The sequence below is a fragment of the Opisthorchis viverrini genome (genome assembly GCF_000715545.1).
Source record: "Opisthorchis viverrini unplaced genomic scaffold opera_v5_44, whole genome shotgun sequence".
Lineage (NCBI taxonomy): Eukaryota > Metazoa > Platyhelminthes > Trematoda > Opisthorchiida > Opisthorchiidae > Opisthorchis > Opisthorchis viverrini.
The window spans coordinates 2,115,224-2,134,046 of record NW_008751700.1 but is presented as its reverse complement, the minus strand read 5'-3'; the positions used below and the strand labels follow the sequence as shown (position 1 = coordinate 2,134,046).

The window sequence follows — 18,823 nt, the reverse complement described above, 5'->3', positions numbered from 1 at the left end:
CGGTCCAACACGCGGAAATATTCTCTTCGAAATACGGATAGCCAGTAACCCTTAAAATGTGCTTCTACATAGGTGATTCGCCAATTCGTGCTTGCAATACAAAATAGAGCAAAGTGAGATCTATGTGAAATTTCACAATCGTAGTTTCATCCGCACCACTATTACACAAACACAGTTTTTACTGCTATAAACTGCCGCAACAGTTGGTCGATCTTCACAAGTTCGACTGGACAATAACAACACTTTACTAATTGAAGCAAACTTTGAAATGCATTGGATCGTCGAAGAGGAAGCAGCATGTTTTGAGTTTTGCCAAAATGATTCCAGGTTCCCTAAGTTGTTTCCCACTAGTCTGCCCTTTCGTCAGCCGTCGTTGTTTTCTGTGAGTGAGTAACTAATCGAAACATTCGAAACAAAGTCGTCCCACCTGTCACACAGCATGATCGTATCCGCCACCGTGACGCAGACATTCGTTTCGATTTCGGAAATTTCGCGTAACGACGGACCGAAGGCGTTGCTATGGGAAGTGGTTAAGACCACACGCTCATATGCTGCAAATGTGATAAATGGTAAACGGGCGAACACCAAAGATTATGGACACTGTGTAGGTAATGGTGCTATCTTCACTAAAAGCATTGAAAGTTATTTGTACACTACAATGTCAAAATGTCACCTCCCAAATGCCATGGGCAATTTTTTTAAAGATTCCTAAAGGGATTTTGCGGGGCGGAAATATTTGAAAACACAATCAGATGCACAAAGAAGAACCAAGTCCATCTAGAACATTTTGTCAGAATACACAGTCTTCTTTGAGCTTAGCCGAACCCGGTCGCTACTGTGGAAATGAAAAGGTGTTCTTGCAGTTAGATATTGTGACGATAGCGCAAACAATCGGCGTTTGTGACTAAATAACGAAGGGTGTTGGGATTATACCTAAGAATGCAAAGACTGACTTCAGCCAGACCCATTAATGGAATACCAAAACATTATATACCACTGGACAGTGATACTGGTTCTTCAAACTTCCAAATGCGGTGATCTTCGGACTTAAACTAGACTGAGCCTAATCGCGTTTGATACATACTCAGCACGCAATATATACATCAAATCCTTGATGTCTGCTTCTCAACTCGAAAGACTGTTTATTAGATAGGGATTACAGTATCTGCTTACAGAAAACTCTTACGCAAACTCACATAGTGGATACATGACATGAGATAAATTTACAAATTTTGCCTCGGAACGTACTCACAGGATCTAAATTGCCATATAGCTAACGTTGGTCAGCAAAACGAATGGTGCTGCATAAACACCTCGTGTAAGGCATTAAGCTGATCAGAGCAATTTTGCTTCATGCTCTTAGATTTGCGCCTTGAGTGCTAAAATGAAGTCAGGAAATGGCGAAGGCCTTTAGCCATGTTTTTTGAAGCGATTTATCAGCAGCTACGAAGAAGTCACCACTGATAGCTTTGTGTACGTGACCATCGTTATCCGATGCCAGATTGGTCGCTTGCACTCCACATGTGCTTGGTAATACTGAGACGCCAGGTAGGAACAAAAAGCTTACTGTGCTAACTTGACCGAGAGCACAGAACACGAGTAAGCCCACGGCCTTACATCCTGACAACTGTTAAGGACTTTGGGGGACCAACCTCCGATCAATCATCAATGCTTTTACAACATAAAAATTAAGTCGAACTACAACCTGTATTATCCTTGCTTGCTTGCTTACTGGCTTGCTTCAGCCAGTAAGACATTTGAAAACACGCAGAAATATCAAGCAAACAAAAAACGAATAACACCGAATACCGCAGATAAAAGACCAACTAAGGGGACTACATTTAGACATCCAATGAAAATTTCGCTGATTTTAATCTGATGAAATCCTGTGGTCTTGCAAAAATAAGAAGGCAATTTTTACTTCAATTTTAAGTAAGCTAAATATCTTTTGGCCGGAAGTTTAACATGTTGGTAATGTTTAACATGTCTAACCTAAAGGACGCTGGTTCGGTGGTTCGTGAGATGCACACTCCTGGCATTTACAAACAGACATTGAGCAGTTTTGCAAACAGCTGATCAGCTTTTAGGCGCCGAGACTAGCACTTGACGGATGAAACCACTCACAGTTTTGAAACGTAACAAAAGACGTTATATACTTCATTAATTGACATTTAAACTATTCACATAGCACAATGTGAGAAAGCTGTTTCTTGTGACCCCTAGTGCCAACGATGTCCCCTTTGCGATATCTCATCAGTAAACACATTACCGTGGCTTTTGGTGTCCTGAGAGGAAGAAGAGTCAAACTCCACTGAAAGAAAAAAGTAATATAAGTGAGATGTTCATCTCAACCTTACAATTCCTCACACCCTGTAATAATTTTCGGGTAAGCATATGTAAAACAAACCTCACCTGATGCGCTAAGAAGCATGCAGTGGCTACAAATTTGGATCATGCTAAACACAACAAAAAGTCTCAAGTTTTAGATGGAAAAAAACCTTTTTAATTGTGATTGTGACCTGTAAATTAAGCCAATCTACGCTGAAAGACCAAACAGTACTGTTCTCTTTCGTCCTTACTGGGAGTCATCAGCAGTGCTCATCTCACGGAGCTCAAAGGAATCCTAATATGCTCATATAGATCAATGCACTTGTGAAAGCAGGCACCGGTTCCCAGCAATCACTTGGCGGCATTTTAATGGATGCCGGTCAGTAAGAATGTTAAAGGCAAGCAACCGTGCAGAAACTAACTGACTCACGAAAGGTTGCTGAGGATTTAGCATGTAATGTGAAACAAAACTGGCCAAAATGTCTTACTAATCATCACGCGAAAGTGGGTCAAGGAAAAATTAAGTATGTGGAGCTGAAATGCGATCAGGTTTAATTTATATTTCGTAAGAATGGTATATCAATCGAATTTGGCATGCGATGAAATGTTGGCATGCAGAAATATTTTATATGGTTTTAGCCCCTAAGCCCTTATTACGCACAAATACGAAGGTAGAAAGTCCTCTAACTTACTGAAAAGCACTAATCTCTCAATCAATAATTTGCAAACAAAAACAGCCAGCATCTTAGACATGGGACTCGAGTAATCACGGGTTTTTGTTTTCTTTGTTGGATGTTATTCATTTATTGTGACGTTGCTCATTAGGTGGCAAATCAGAGGATTATCAAACTCCGTTTACGTGTGCGGTTGATCCATCAGTGCCACCCACTATGAGTTAATCTATGACTTGGAAAACAAACTGTGGTACAGTGTATACACACCTGTCAGGAACAATACTGATTCATTTAATTCCAAAAACATTTGCTGAATATCGCCAATGTGTTTGAGGTGGTTGTGTAGTTTTCCTTTCATCGTGTTGAAAATTTCATTTATCTCAAAGAAACGGTGATGACTTTTTCACTAGTTGAAACTTCTCAAGAATCAAAATTGTTTGTAATGCTAGGACTTGGTTATCTGACATTCTCTAACATAGGCGATAGTTCCGTTGTTTAAAAGAAGGGTAAAACAAGACAGACATCAGAGAGAATCGGAAAACCAATACTTAGTGCAATTGTTCATTCTAACTTGGCCACTATCTTTCAAACCTCGGATTTTTCACAAGTCGGTTCTTTGGATACGACTTTGTGTTTCACGGTCTTTATGGTCTTTATGGTCAGTGTTTCAATGCCCAGCTGTTTGTATTCGCAAACAAGAGCTTAGGTTCCCAGAAATATAAAAAATAATTGTCCTTGATCACCGTAAAACTAAAGTAACCGCTTCCCTTAATGAAATACTGACATCCATTTTTATGTAAGTAATAACATAGACATAACGATCCAGGGAAAATGCAACTGACTTCGCAAATGATGACAAATCCGAGGACGCTTAGCTGCTTTGTTGCCCATTTCATTCATACTACGTGGTCTTTCTAGAGATTACGTTTATCACAACAAAAGTGCGAATGGTACAACTGCCCAGCACGAATAATTTCCACATCTGGTCTTGGGAAATACATTAGAACAGCAACAAAAATTTTATCTGGTCTTGGGAAATACATAAGAACAGCAACAAAAATTTTATCTGGTCTCATTGAGTTGGCGATATTAATTGACACATGCATGCAACCACCATACGTTGAAGCTTAATATAAGAGCCCATCACTTGTATTCTAGGTGTGTAAATAAATTAGTAAAAGTGTCTCGTCTAGCCTTTTCTGGTTAGAGAGACTGCTTGTACGCAGCCCAGGACAAATTAAGTGAGCCATCTTTAGAAAACGTGTTCGTAAAAATTTTCGTGCAAATTATTTTACTGGTCAGTTGTTGACGCTCTGAAAACAGTCGATTGGAAATTATTTCCGTCCCAATGAGGAGTAGTCTACCTGAATTCTACCCTGAAAGCGCAAGAGAACTAGTCCCTCTTCTGTAAATAAGAATAAACCACCATTCATCAAGTAGTTTGTGATTTTGCGTCCCGTGATCAGTTACCATGTTGCAGTCATGGGGTGTCTGCAGTTTTGAGCAGTCTCCTCTTGTAGCTTGTATCAAGACAAAAAGTTGACCGAATGATCTCATGACCTTATCAAGGGCACTAATACTAATAATAATAATAATAATAATAATAATAATAATAATTTTTGTTGTCTCGTCTCTAGGTTAGTACATATTTAGCAGTTAAAATGATGAGTAATTCATTTCGATTCTGTGGTTAGTTCAAACGCGGAGCAATACATACTTCCTGAAAGGAGAGAATAATAAAATCTCATCTTGTGGTACAAGATTGCTCTATAGGTGCGCTGAGTGAGTGAATTAGCTGCGTGTGTCACCCGACCGATGCCAGGTGGAATTTTGTACCAATCACCCGGTCTTAGAACTACATGGTGACCAATTCAGCTGTTACCGAATCATGCATCTGAATCAATTTCGGTACCTACACTACATTCTGCAGACCATGCTGCCATTCTCAAATACATGTGGCTCGACCAGGCTTTTGCCCGTGATGATAGTAAAGTTATTCCGACGTAAAAGGTGTTCATGTGTACTCTTAATGAGTATTTCGGTCGTGTGTGCAACATATTATTTCAGCTGTAGCTGAATCATGCCATATGAAAAGAAACGCACTCAACGATATTCTGCCTTTGGACTGACACTGTCCTATTAAAGGTAAATTTGATCAGTGGTTTTGTGTTAAATAATGATCTCATTTTTACTTCCGAGAAAGTTTTTAGGAAGATTGGAAGATGCGGCTACTGGAAGTCTGCGATCAGGCGGCAAGGGTCGTTGTTTTCGGTTTATGAGTTCCTAAAGCCACATTTTTATTAATAATCTGTCAGCACCAGCTGTTAGTATGACAGCGATGCACTTGGGTTTACCTTCTAACGTGGCATCAGAATACAGCCCCCCGTTTTGGTTCGGTTCGGCTCGTTTAGGTGGAGACCATGAGTTTCTTCTACCTTGTTGGCATAGAACTATCGAATTGTGTATCCGCAAGTCCACATGAACCTCCTGTGTACAAATCTATGCAACAAATCCGTCAGATCGATTTCCCAAAACAATAAACGGAATAGTCCGATTCAGCTTCTAATTGAGCTGAATGGTAGAAAACTGTTGGTTAAAATTTCAAAGTGTAGGAGTTTTCGAAGATCTTGACATGAGACTAAAAACATTAGCTTGGAACCATCCATAAAAGCTAGCACCGAACGCAGCCATTCAACTGATGGCGCTAAAGCATGCCCGTTAAAATATTGCGCTTTATGAACCATGCGGGCAGCCCATATCAACACGGACAGTTGCTTTTTAAAAGGTAGAGTTAATTGGATTTTACCAGTAGAAGTACAGCGCAAAACTGGTTAGTATGCATTCCAGCCAAGGATTTTTAATCCGGTGAAGTAATATACTTGGAATAGTTCTATGGCGATAACAGTTGCTGTAACACCAAGGAAACACATTTTAATCGGCACTAAAATCTTCTATTTATTCAACAAATTCAAAACATAGGCACTAGATGAAGAAGCATAAACCTTAAATCGTCACTAATATTTGTGTATTGCATTGTATAAGAAAAAAATATAAGAAAATATTCTCATGAACTATTGGAACATTAAGGTTATGGGATTATTAAACTCGAGACTTAAGACGTTGAGGAATGATCTCTATCAGGACCGCACTCCCTGCACTCTTTTCAGAAGGCTGGTTAACTGTTACTGTACTGGCTGCGGTTTGCCGCTAGCCATTTGCTCTGGTCTGGACTTTCTAGAATCTGTCAATATCTGCGTCATTTGTCTTAAATAGTCATATTATTTAGTAGTACATTCATTGCTTTCTTGTCGGACTCAAAATTATATGTACTAGAATGTTCAGAGGGATGTTTTAGCATTTAAGTGCGCCAGTTAGTTGTCCATCATCTCTTCGGCCTTCCAGGACAAATTCTGACTTCAGAGAACGCATATCAGGTGGCATTTTTTAAGCAGTGGCACTGGAATCTTGGGGTGGGCCAACTGCTAACAAGTATGGAATGATGATATTGACCACAAAAGAATCTATCGAGTGTTCGGTTCCAGCAGTTCCATCATGTATATGGACTCAAAAGAAAACATTTAACCGGATCGCTGCCTAAGTCAAGGAGTTGGTTTGTAAGTTTCTGGGGTTATACCCATCTGGTGAATCTTAATTAGGGTAATCGGTGGTCTGGATACTGGTTTTCAGCGCTTGGTTGATACTGCCTATATCAGAGAAAGTTCGCTAAAGGTTTTATTCATAGAATCTTGGGGCGTCCTTTTTCCGGAACAGCAGTCCATAAAATAAGAACAGTAGTAATACGAACGGCTGCGAGCGATTACACTGATTCCCTAACCTGATCATTTCTATGGTGTATTTTGTCTGAAGCATTATGATAAGATTTGTGAGACCCTATAATTCACGGACACTGAAGTAAACATGGTTAAAAAACCGAAAGTAAAATTTAGTTTTCTGCGCCTATCCTAGGTTCCAATCGCATCATATTTAGCTGCTGTTAAGGCCGTTTTGTAACCTTTGTTGTTCTGAGGAACGAAGAATAATGTTTCCGATCGATTGACGTCCAGCTTGCTATAGATAGTCAACATCTGAAACCGAATGTCGATAGCAAAGTTTTATTTCCGTGATTGTTCATCGCGACCAATTTACACAAAATTAAGAGTGGATCTCGTTCATAACTAGATGCATTCACTGGTTTAAATAGCAAAACAATAGGGAACAAACCAGTGGATCACAAGTTAGAATGGTTGATGTCAGCCTAAAAAATGAACATTCAACTCACTGGCACTCTTGGAAAACTATTTATCGCTCAGTTAAGTTACATTACACTAATGCTTTATTAGTGCGCAGAAAACAAGACTTTTCTATCAGCATCGGTGGCAGAGCAAGCTAGAATCAATAAATTTTTACATACTCTCATTCCAAAACAAAGGCGCACAATTGTTTTAAATGCCTTGTGTAACTGTTTTATGATGCCTCCCACAGTGCATTTGTAGAGGAGACTGTATCTGCGATATATGCAACGTTTTGGATCATCCAGAACAAACAATATTTTGGCATGTTTCTGTGTTTTAACGTATAGGTGCAATAAAGTAGCTTGATTCTAATCCACACTTGAGTTCGTAATGTTTTAAAAAAGGAGGTTAGCCTTTCTTAACAACCTGGGGCGAGTAGATTTCCAAGCGAAACATAAATTCATTTTGAAACTCGAAGACTAAATGAAAATGATGACTTCATATAGAACAAAAATGGTCGATTGTTGATCGATTTCTAAGAAACCTTGTGTATAGTTTGTTATTTCAACTTCGGCATATCGTAATTGCTTGGACAGAAGACGTACCCTTGTGAAAATCATCTAGCTATGCAGTTTTATAAGCAAGCGTTTGGCTTAGTATCCAATTGAAACTCTACAAAATCAAAGTAATTTGCAAGCAAGCGTTTTGTAAGAAAAATATGTGCAAACGTTCTTCATATTCTCGTCTGCTATGCCACTATTGACCTTGTAATATGCGCACTAGTGTTGGTTTGTTTTAGATTGACACAGGATGGTTTCAGAAGTAGTGACTTCACCGTTTGTTTGCTTCCCACCAGTAACTAGACCGAAACACGACATATGATTTTCAGTTTGTTATTTTACAACCCAGTAGCTTATCTCCAAATTAATTTGACTTAAACTCGGTGGGCGGACGCATTCAGGTGCTAACTGACCTCCAAACTCCATTCATTCTCTCTAGTTTAGAAGTCTGCTGATTCGATTCTATACAACGTGAAAAATTAGGCAGCATTTGGGTTTTAAATTTCGTGTTTACCTCTTAGGACGAGTCATTGTGTGATGTTCCTTAGGCTACTTAAACAATTACTGCACCATACTAACCAGACTTTAATTCTGGCCCACCCAGTGGAAACGGGGATTTTTATTTATCGGGACACTGTGTACTACAAATTATGTATTTTTACGTCGGCTGAGGCCATTATCATCTGATTTTCTACCCCCGGAAATTCGCGTGTTAAGAGCTATTGTCCTAATCCCACGGATGGACCGACCTAGTATTTATCTCTTGCTTGAAGACAGCACACACCTGGCTATATATCTTCCACATAACCCATACTATGGGTAGTTTGAGACCCTCAGTAACACAGTTTCCACCACTTGTGCGTCTGTCCTACGTTTATTGGTTCGTTGTTATTGCCTTTGGTCTTATGTAACCCATATAGGCTTAATCTTGCCGTATAGAACACTGTATTCACAAGGATTACTGCTTGAGTGGCTGTCACTCAGTCGCATTACATATCAGCTGACCGGAGGCCAAGTCCAGAAATGGCCATAAATGAGTTCAGTGCCGCATTCTTTAACGCCAATTATTGGGAACACTGAATCAGCACAGGAAGATTTCTGACACCAGGGGGATAGGAGGTCCAACACAAAGTTTCGGTTTACAGGGTTTTGCATTTCAGCAGAGCTACTGGTGAGGAGTGAGAAGATGTGCGGTAATGTCATTTTTGTCAGAACGGTTGTCTTAGTCTAGTTGGTCTAGATTCAAAGCGGAACGCACTGGAATAGATTTTGCTCCTATTGGAGAGTGCATATCCCTAGCTGGATCGGAATGTGATCGCCGGGCATGTGGCCCACAAGGCCACCATCCCAGCACTATCATGTTAGAGCAAGCTGCACGCTGATGAACTATCACGTCTGCAAACTCGGGCTTGTTAGATTTCAGGTAATGCGGTTCGGTTGTCCAATGTGTCAAAAAAACAGATATGGTCCTGGTTGTTCCATTTGCTGAGTATTCTGTTGGGTCCTCTAAGTCGAGTCACTTCACGGATTCTACAGAATTTTTTCTACATCGTTCAATCTTGAATGACTGTTCTGTTAGTATTATATGTTCTTTCCGTGTAGTAGGTGGAGCCTCTGAAAATTGCATACAAAATCCTGACTTCTTTTGGAAAAAGCTTATGAATACTATGAAGTTTATTGAAGTACAGGTATTCTTATACAGTTCTATGTTTCTGACAGTGGTTCTGAAGTTCCGATAAGTTAAACCTGCGTGATTTTTGCAACGCCCATTTCTACATTCTATTATTTATGGTGCTCCTATATGCTGTATAAATTATAGTGCACTGATGAGATGTCCAAGCAAGGAGAATAAGCATCTTTTGGTATCCTACCCATTCAGCTGTGTCTATTGTGTCGCACCAAAGATCTAGCAAATCGTTTGCCTTCATTTCTGGTGAAGGATATTCCCCGTGGAAGGACTGTTGTAATTCCGAAGTCCCTATCTAATGCTGTCTTCTTTGGTTTGATCTAATCGGAAACCCTCCGTCACTTGAGTTTCTCGCTTCAATGTTATGTTGGTATGATTTTTCATGCCTATCAATTCCCCCCAGTCAGTTCATTCTTACTATGATGTTTCAGACTTTGCGTTCTGCTGGTAAATTCTCAGTGGTAAAACAGTTAATCGTGAGCGCGGTATTTGCCGAAGATTTGTCGGTTCGATGCGCTCGTTGCTGAGTATTCAAAAACGGGATGTAACAGACATTCACTCAAAATAGGGCTGGACACTCATCGTTTTATGAACGGCACAGTGTTCGCCAAAGTCATGCATGAAGGTATTTATAAGTAATCAGAAATTTGGGTCCTTTCGTGCCTTTACTACCTATAGTGGGAACGTCAAATAGTCATTCGTGCACTATGTACGGATTAAAAACTTCAGAATGAATGAACTAACTGAGGTATGTGAGGTAGTCGTTTACAACTGATTTTAGCATCTCACTACGTATTGGCCATGAGCACTTTTGAGAATATTGGGATATATAATATAATATATAATATAATCTCACATCAACCAATGTAAATCGCTAATATAAACAAAAGTTAACAGCCAATCAACTCCTGCTAAACCTCCGTGAAGAGGTGTTGATGGCTGAAAAACTCACATCCTGTTTCAGAACTCCGCTGTCTACACAGAAATTTTATCTTTTACCGTCAATCATCTTTTCTTCTTAACTCACCCACATATATTAGATGGTTGCATTGATCGCGTCACACTGCACACAAAAAAAGATGATTGTCCATTCGAATTACTCGGGGCAACTGTCGGAATGGTTGATCAGCACCATACTCAAACCAACATTACCTGTAGTTTGATCAAAAGTGCTATGTGGGAACTTCAATCTAACTGAACAAGTCGAACTTGGCAAATTTAGGCGGTTACTTTGCTACCAAAAATAGTCTCACATAAAGGGTTTTCGCACTTCAGAATAGCCTTTTGGAGGACTAACTGCCGAACAGTGCATTCCTACTGGGCTGAAGATGTAAATCCATTTCATCTGCACGTTTTTTTTTCTCGCGGCACCAAATTTGCCCATGAAAGATATACTGTCATTTTGGATTTTCATCATACAGAGCCGACCAAGATTTTTAAAGTGGATTAATCAACATCATAGCTCATTTCTGTTGATCCTTCCTTAGTTTATACTACCCGGCAAAACTCCATCTTTAATTACCCGTAGCTTGGACGCCTCTACAGATTTTTTGTGCCTGCTGAGTCCGCCGAACTAGGCTATGGGCTTGCAGTTTGGTGAGTGCGTGATGTTCAGGAGAGTACTGCACCAGCAGCGGACTTACCTGGACTTCGTAATCATTAGCAATGAGTAAATAAGGGTAATTTTGATAAGCTCTGTAAGGGTTTTACTCGAAATATTCTGCGCAAAGGGATGGAAATATCAGGGACTCTGACATGTTCAGTTGATTTTCAAGGGTGTACGCACGGGTAGGTTGTTAACCGATCCAATCAATGTGTCAAGCGATTAACGATGCATTAAGAACCAACACAACCTGGTTCAAGGAGTCATTATATTACCGCCTGCTGAATAAGAGCAAAAGGTAAACAGGGATGCTAAGTGGAACATTAATGCAAACAAATTATTTTGGTCATATATATAAAAGTACAGCCACCAATTTTTTCATCTGTGGCACCATTATTTCATGGGCCCAACCTATCAAAAAAATTGAAGCTGAAATTAGAAGATTAATTTTACGTGAGAATATGGCAACCCTGAATGCTAAAACAAAACAGCGGCTTAGGTTTTCCGAAAATTTCTGACAATGATCACTTTTCACATTCATGGAATATATTTCCTGAGTAGGTTTATGTAGACTGAATAGGAAGAAATTCCGAAAGCTAAAAGAATGCTGACTATCAAAAATAGAACAAGCACTCCCACACATTCGCTACAAACGTAAAAAAACCCAGAAATCAGTAAACCTTTGTGGAACGAAAGACTAGTGGTTGTTGGATTCTTTTATCTTTTGACATTTGTGAGCCAGTCCATTAAGGAGAGTGATGAACAAAATGGGACAACCACAAGGGAGACGAATCAAAGTAAATTTAGAGATAATTACAATAATAGTGTTTTTGGCTAACCGCAACAGTGTGCCTAAATAGTAGTTAACGGAACGTCCCCATTCAAGGCTAAGTAACATGATGGACTCAACGGAAGAAAATCTATTTTCAAAGTAGGGTTTTGCATAACCGGACTACAGTGAATTAGACAATTATCGTCTCCATGTTGTGAGGTTTTATGGCGCATTATGGAAGCAAAATTTCGCAACCAGCGCTGGTGAAAAATCCCGGTGAAACTGGTAATTGTACCAAGCACAATGCCATCTGAACTCATCGCCATGAAAACAGAAGCTTCACAACTAGAAGCGAGAAATCAAGACACTGTAACAGTATCCTTGGTGGATTTCTGCCACTGAGAATATTCCAGATCAGCTATCTTTTGCTAAATCTTGCAGAGGAGTAAGAGGGAAGAGAGTTACCACACAGCTGTATAATGCTTCGAAAAGTAGTAAGAGTGGATTTATTTTTGACGAACCTTGGTGGGGAGCCACTTTTTCTGACCCATTCACTGTTCTGGTTGCTGCACCAGAGAATGAGTTCCGTAGTGATTTGGAGGTCATTTCCTGCAACACCGTTGAGTAATGGAGTTGCGTCGGCGAGATAAATAACTTCCACAGGAATTTGGACGATCAATTAGGCTGACCAGAATCATTTTAAATAATCCCCCGCCAACTCTTCATTCCACCTCGTTATTTGCGTCAGAGTTGGTTGTATCTGTGCCACCTTATTAGGAAGAGTCAGTTTGAACCCCTGAAAGACGACTATGTTCATTTTAGAGACGAAAACTTCGCTAATATGAATTGCTAAGCAAACGTTGTCCCGTCTGGGGGGAATGATCGTAAACAACCAGTGAGGATGAAATAAACGTTTACGTCCAAAGTTTGTTGTGGAAAAAGCAAACTGCTTATCTGGAACTGAATATCGTAAAGAAGCTTTCAAATTACCAACTTTGAACAGTCAAAACGTAGTCGAATTTCCTCACCATCTGGATAATCCAATACCCAGGGGAGTTTTAGTGAAACTGATGCAGAGTCATGCCGCCGTTAACTGTAGGGAAGTGTCAGGATGTCGAAAACCATCCACTGCAAAGCTACACTAACGAAGTGGCGAATGAAGGAACCAAAACAGAAAAATTCTGCTGTCTTTGTGCGACTGAATGACATCCTTTGACGAAACGTCCCAAGCTCACGCGCTTTTGTCTCCTGCAACACCACTTTACTTTTGGATCGGTGTGAAGTCATACATACTTCCATAGTTTGACACCAAGAGAATGGAGGACTCTCATGGGCACACAGTTAAGGATAAAGGAAGATTGGTTACCAGGGTCCACTCTTCATCAGTCAAATATTGCCCACAATTCGATCTCGGTACAACCCGTTGGAACGCATTTATATAAGCAATCCCATTCATTCTGTAACCTATAATATTTACAGTATTGTGTTGATTCCCTTGTGGATATTGCAATTCGTTTCCGCTTCCAGTGTATTAAAAATACCAAAGCTGTTGATGCGCTAGTTCCAAGAAATCCTGGACACACTGGAGACAAGTTTAAACTCATCATCATCGAGGACAATGAAAACAGTTTGCAGACATGTTCCATCATTGATAGTAACTAGACCCACGGTAGTAGCATTGGGCGAAATCCAAAATTGTCCATTGAGTGCATGAATCATGAGAACAAAAGGTGGTATTTTTTTCAAGAGGTTCTATATAGCAATGAATAATTCTGAGGGCCTAAAATGGTTCGATTTCTTCAAGAACATACCTGGAAAATATCTACGGCAACTGATCGGTGTTTACAGTAAGATGAGGTAAATTCTTCACAGAATATTAAGGTAGATCAAACTGGTAGTTGTTTTTGGGAAATTGATGGCAAACGATACCTTAACTATTTACTCTGAAACTATGGCTGCCAGATTTTCCTATGCCTACTTTGTGCAATTACGCTGATTGGACGCCTCGCGACTGTGTTGCAGAGAGGTGTTTTCTGACTTTTTGTCAAGAGGTCGGATTGGGAATAAAGCAACCATCGTTAGAGAAAATGAAGCAAGTGACCAGACACACAGGATCACATCGAATTTGGTTAAATATCCTTTGTTTTGAGGCTGAATTCTTTCGGATTTTCTAAGGTTGTTCTAAAAAAAACTAATGTGTTGAGTTTGCATTATATTACAGTAGTACAATACTACAAAATTACAATATTTTGTTTTTGGAAATGAATGGGGTTTCTGTTTGCCTACTGCAAAAATGATTGAAAAAGAGATTTGTTCTACAGAGTTAAAAAGACAATGAGTTAACATCACAGTTCTGTCGTGATCAGAGTATAAAAACCGACCCAAGAGTAACATAATGCGAACGAAAACAAACACTTAACTGGACCGTAACACACAACACGCCTTTCATCCCATGTATGCTCTATCAAGTGAGCTATGATTATCAACAACCCAAGTCGCACATATGTACCTGAGTTGTGCTTTGATTCGCCACGCTTACAGTCAGTGAACTCAACTTCTGCCGTTCATCATTCATACTAGAGTGTGCATCGTTTTGAGGCTAGAGCCAGAGCATAATGTCGCTTAGCTATCCAAAAGTAATATATATATATATATATATATATATATATNGATTGAAAAAGAGATTTGTTCTACAGAGTTAAAAAGACAATGAGTTAACATCACAGTTCTGTCGTGATCAGAGTATAAAAACCGACCCAAGAGTAACATAATGCGAACGAAAACAAACACTTAACTGGACCGTAACACACAACACGCCTTTCATCCCATGTATGCTCTATCAAGTGAGCTATGATTATCAACAACCCAAGTCGCACATATGTACCTGAGTTGTGCTTTGATTCGCCACGCTTACAGTCAGTGAACTCAACTTCTGCCGTTCATCATTCATACTAGAGTGTGCATCGTTTTGAGGCTAGAGCCAGAGCATAATGTCGCTTAGCTATCCAAAAGTAATATATATATATATATATATTCTTAAATAACATCCCCAGTACTATTTCAAATAAATAACTAAAAAGACAAGTAACTCCAAATGGGGGATACTATTTACCAAGCTCCGCCCAATATATTTGGGACAGATTTGAGTTGATGTACATCCTAGAACTATCTTCAGTTGTATCAATCAGCAGATATAAGACTCCATAAGCGATAAAATCTTCAGCATCGTCACGATTCATATGCAGTCAAAGGTTCATATTCGGATTGTGATATTTATAGCCTCAGCCACTTCGACTCTTAGATACATCATTAGGCAGTACAATTAATGCAACTAATGCTATTAATGCTATTGTTGCTATTAATCCTGTTAATGCTTGTATATGTTTTAATCAGCGTGGTCGATCAATCAACCTACAACAAACACCTGCCATCATGCAACTATCAAGAACAGAGTTCACCGGGATGCCCCAGTAAGTAACAAAAATCATGAAAATAAACTCGGAACACGGGTAGTTTTGTCTTAAGAACAAGCTTATGCACCCCGCCTACCCGTCAAATTCGAACTAATTTTGAGGTCACGGTTTTATCCCCAGTGTTTCAGCTTGCCTTGGGGTAACAGATTTCACCAGTTTTTTCAACATGGAACTTTGAGAACGACGAACAACTCCACAAATGTATTTTTTATCCCAAGGGCGTGTAGTCATGTTGTCATGGCTGGCGCATTATTATTAAAAACACGGAAATCTGCAAATTTGCTAGTGAATAACTGTTATGTTTAACAGAAATTATATTTTTAAAGTGGTCTTGCTAGCATCCTATGAAACCTGCAACAATAGCGATGAGTGGGCGACCATTATTCTTATTATTTGGGCGTACAGTATTTCAAGCCACCTGCTCTGTAAGTAACACGTCGTTTTTCCATTTATCGTAACATTCTAATGCACAAGAGAAAAATAGTTAAAACGGCAACAATGTCTCACAAGTTAACGCTTAACGCTTTCAGTCGGTCCAAAGAAACCAAGAATCGTGTGGCGCAATTAGTGCTAACATAAGATTTATGGAATAGTTTGTTTTAGGATGGCTAGACGGAGCCAATACGTTAATAAATAATTTTCTTCCCATCTTCCGAGAGATTGACTTGTGGAAACCTCCGCGGTCAAAAAAACTGATATTTATATTTACGCTGGTAGTAATAATGATATTGACCACGGGAACAATTGTGGATCACACAAGTAGCGTCCAAATGTGGAGAGAAACCGAGATTTCAAAACGGCATCATTCGTTGTCATCATTAAATGCCAAGAGAAAAATGACTCGCCTAGTCTTATAGTGGTCACGATGCTGCATGTTAAAAACATTCTGTTTATCTGCCAGACCATTTGTCCGTGAAAGGGGATCAGGGAATCAGAGGAAATTCCCAAACAGGAAATTGTTTCTTTCGAGCTGACTTCTAGTATACTAAGAGCCTAGTCAGGTTCGGTATTCGAATATGTCACAAACTCAAGCCATAATTTTAGCAAACAATCCATTCTGTCTTTTGATGGAAAGTGCCAAACATAGGTTTGCTGAACCTTTCACTCCCTGGGTGGATTCATAGAGTCTTCGTCAAAATTGTTTTCCAATTCGAAACCAAACACTACGCATTTAGCATAAAGCAGTTATTAAACAATCATCAATTACGCCAGTGTAAACTGAGTTCCGACAAAATACAACGACCTTCGATCTCAAAAATGGTTGTGCCGATCGTTAGCATACAGCCGAACGCTCAGTTGCACATTCGTAGAATCTGAGTCTACTGGACCTTATTTCACTTGGACTAAATGCGGTACATGATCCCTGCCGTACAAAGGCAACCACATTACGTGCCACATTTTAACTCTTGTTAAGGACTTTTTAAGATTATAGACCAAGTTAACATATTAGATAAAAAGGAAAAATAAGCTACAGACTGTCTGGATAAATGTATGACGAAAGCTTTTTGAAAAGGCCAAAATTGAGCGATCTCCTGATTATCATATACGAATGAAAAAAAATTCCAATCAACAAAGTTGTTTTTCACATCGACTGATCAAGTTTGGGCAATTCGACTTTTTCAGTCCACCTCGACCATGTTTCATGCTGAAACGATTTCAAACAAAAACTTCAAAAGCCTCCGTGCATACCATTTGATAGTTTCAAGTAGATGAGCACTTCGCTTAAATCACATTATCCACCACGCTAAGCTGATCAGTTTACAATACACCAGTGGATAAAATGGGTAAAGAGTGCAGATCACTACCCCAGATTACTAATAGTACACCGTAGATTTCCTTCTATCGAAAAACTGATCGTTTTGACGAATTCCAAAATAAGCATAAACAAAAAGCGATTTCTTTGCAGCTTGAGAGTAAAAAGGTTCCCTTCTACCCTTGGTGTAGTGTGTACCGCTATGGCCACTGAAATCGTTTTTCATACCTTAGAAATCTCCTCGGTTTGGGTCAAGGTCGACTGACTGCGGTATGTGCTCCGAAATCGGATTACGTAATTTTGTGTTCTTCCTGTTAATAAGACCAGACTGTTCGGTGCTTTCAATCCCGTTTGAAAGTTAGATTAGGACTGTTCTATTCTGTACGGAGGCTGCTACTCCGTCATGAGGGACGAAACTTTCTCTCTGGTTAGGCAACGAATACCAGATTTCCCTTTCTTGTAGTCTAATGTCAGTTGATGGCTGTTTGCCAGTTTGCATTGAGTGATTTACCTACTTTCAGAAGGAAATAACTTACATCAAACACAGCGAATGTGGTCAAACCAATGTTTGCGAGCACTCTATACATTGATAAAAGCGATGAGTTGAGCTAGCACCATCCGAATAGGCTGAGCATCCAAAGTGCACAGTATTCTCACCAGGTTTGCACGACAGAGGAATGTCCGCAGTGAACTCCAGATGCGAATCACAACATAAAAACCAGAAATACCTAGTCCAACAATGACAAAACTAAAACGGTGCTACCGAAATATAAATCTCATGAATAAGCATTACTACAAAGTGAGATTCTTGTTCACTGTTGACTGTCAATATGAGGCCAACTGTCATTGCTTGCCAGCTAATTTGTGACCGCGTGGATGAGTTCAATTAACACCCCACTCCAATCTCATGCCGGATAGGTCAGGCTAAAAATTTACTACAAATGTATATTTTTATAGAGACGCGGCCACTTTTACGCCATTCCAGTTACGCCAGTGATGGTTCAAACCACCAGTCGAAATTCCTGCTACTCTATAACAATTTGAGCAGCAAACGTGTTCGGTTTCCTGCATCTATGAGCTTCAGCAATCCAATGACGCCGCGAAAACTATTTCATTTAATGACATCCATCATGGCAAAAAGACAGTGATGCATTCAAAATCAATTTTTGAGGTTAGCCCTTGCGGATGCGCAGCATTCAGATATCCGCAGTTTTGTCTCACTTTGCTGAATTTTAGGTGAGTCAAGTCATTATTCCCCTTATCAAACAAACGATAGAAGGATGCAAGTATGACACAAACACTAAAAGGTAAGCGAAAATTAAATAACACGTATAAAAAAGAGTAAAAAATGGAAGTCGCAAATTAATTGAGAAGCTGATTCCTAGGAGCTGAGAGAATGGAACCAGGCAAAGCATGGACTATCTAGAGGGTAGCGGATCTTTATGAAACAGTGCCAGTTTTTGTGGCATCAGTTTTTCGTGAGGAAGTAGAAGATGCTTGGCAAAGTTTATTCCAGCAAAATGGCTTTTTGGCTTCCGCAGCAGTAATCAAAACGGGATATCTGTCGTTAGTTAAACCCGCCACTTACCGTAGCAGCAAAGGCCGAAAATTACCAGCACGACAACTTTAAATTGGTGGTTTTTACGTTTAGTGATCACTATCGTTAGTTGACCTCATTAAATTCTTTGGGATGGTTCATCTATAAATTTTTGTTTCAGTATAAGGGAGACGCATGTATGCA

At 39.6% G+C, this 18,823-nt stretch overlaps 1 protein-coding gene across 1 annotated transcript in view; it reads right to left on the bottom strand.

Moving 5' to 3' along the window:
- Window positions 1–18,823, bottom strand: part of T265_03221 (hypothetical protein) — a gene marked incomplete at both ends in the record, with an annotated part of 46,214 nt that overhangs the window by 6,861 nt on the left and 20,530 nt on the right. Inside the window, one exon of the mRNA XM_009167640.1 lies at window positions 428–551. Within this exon, the coding sequence (XP_009165904.1) occupies window positions 428–551 (124 nt within the window). The remainder of the gene's footprint in view (window positions 1–427; window positions 552–18,823) is intronic.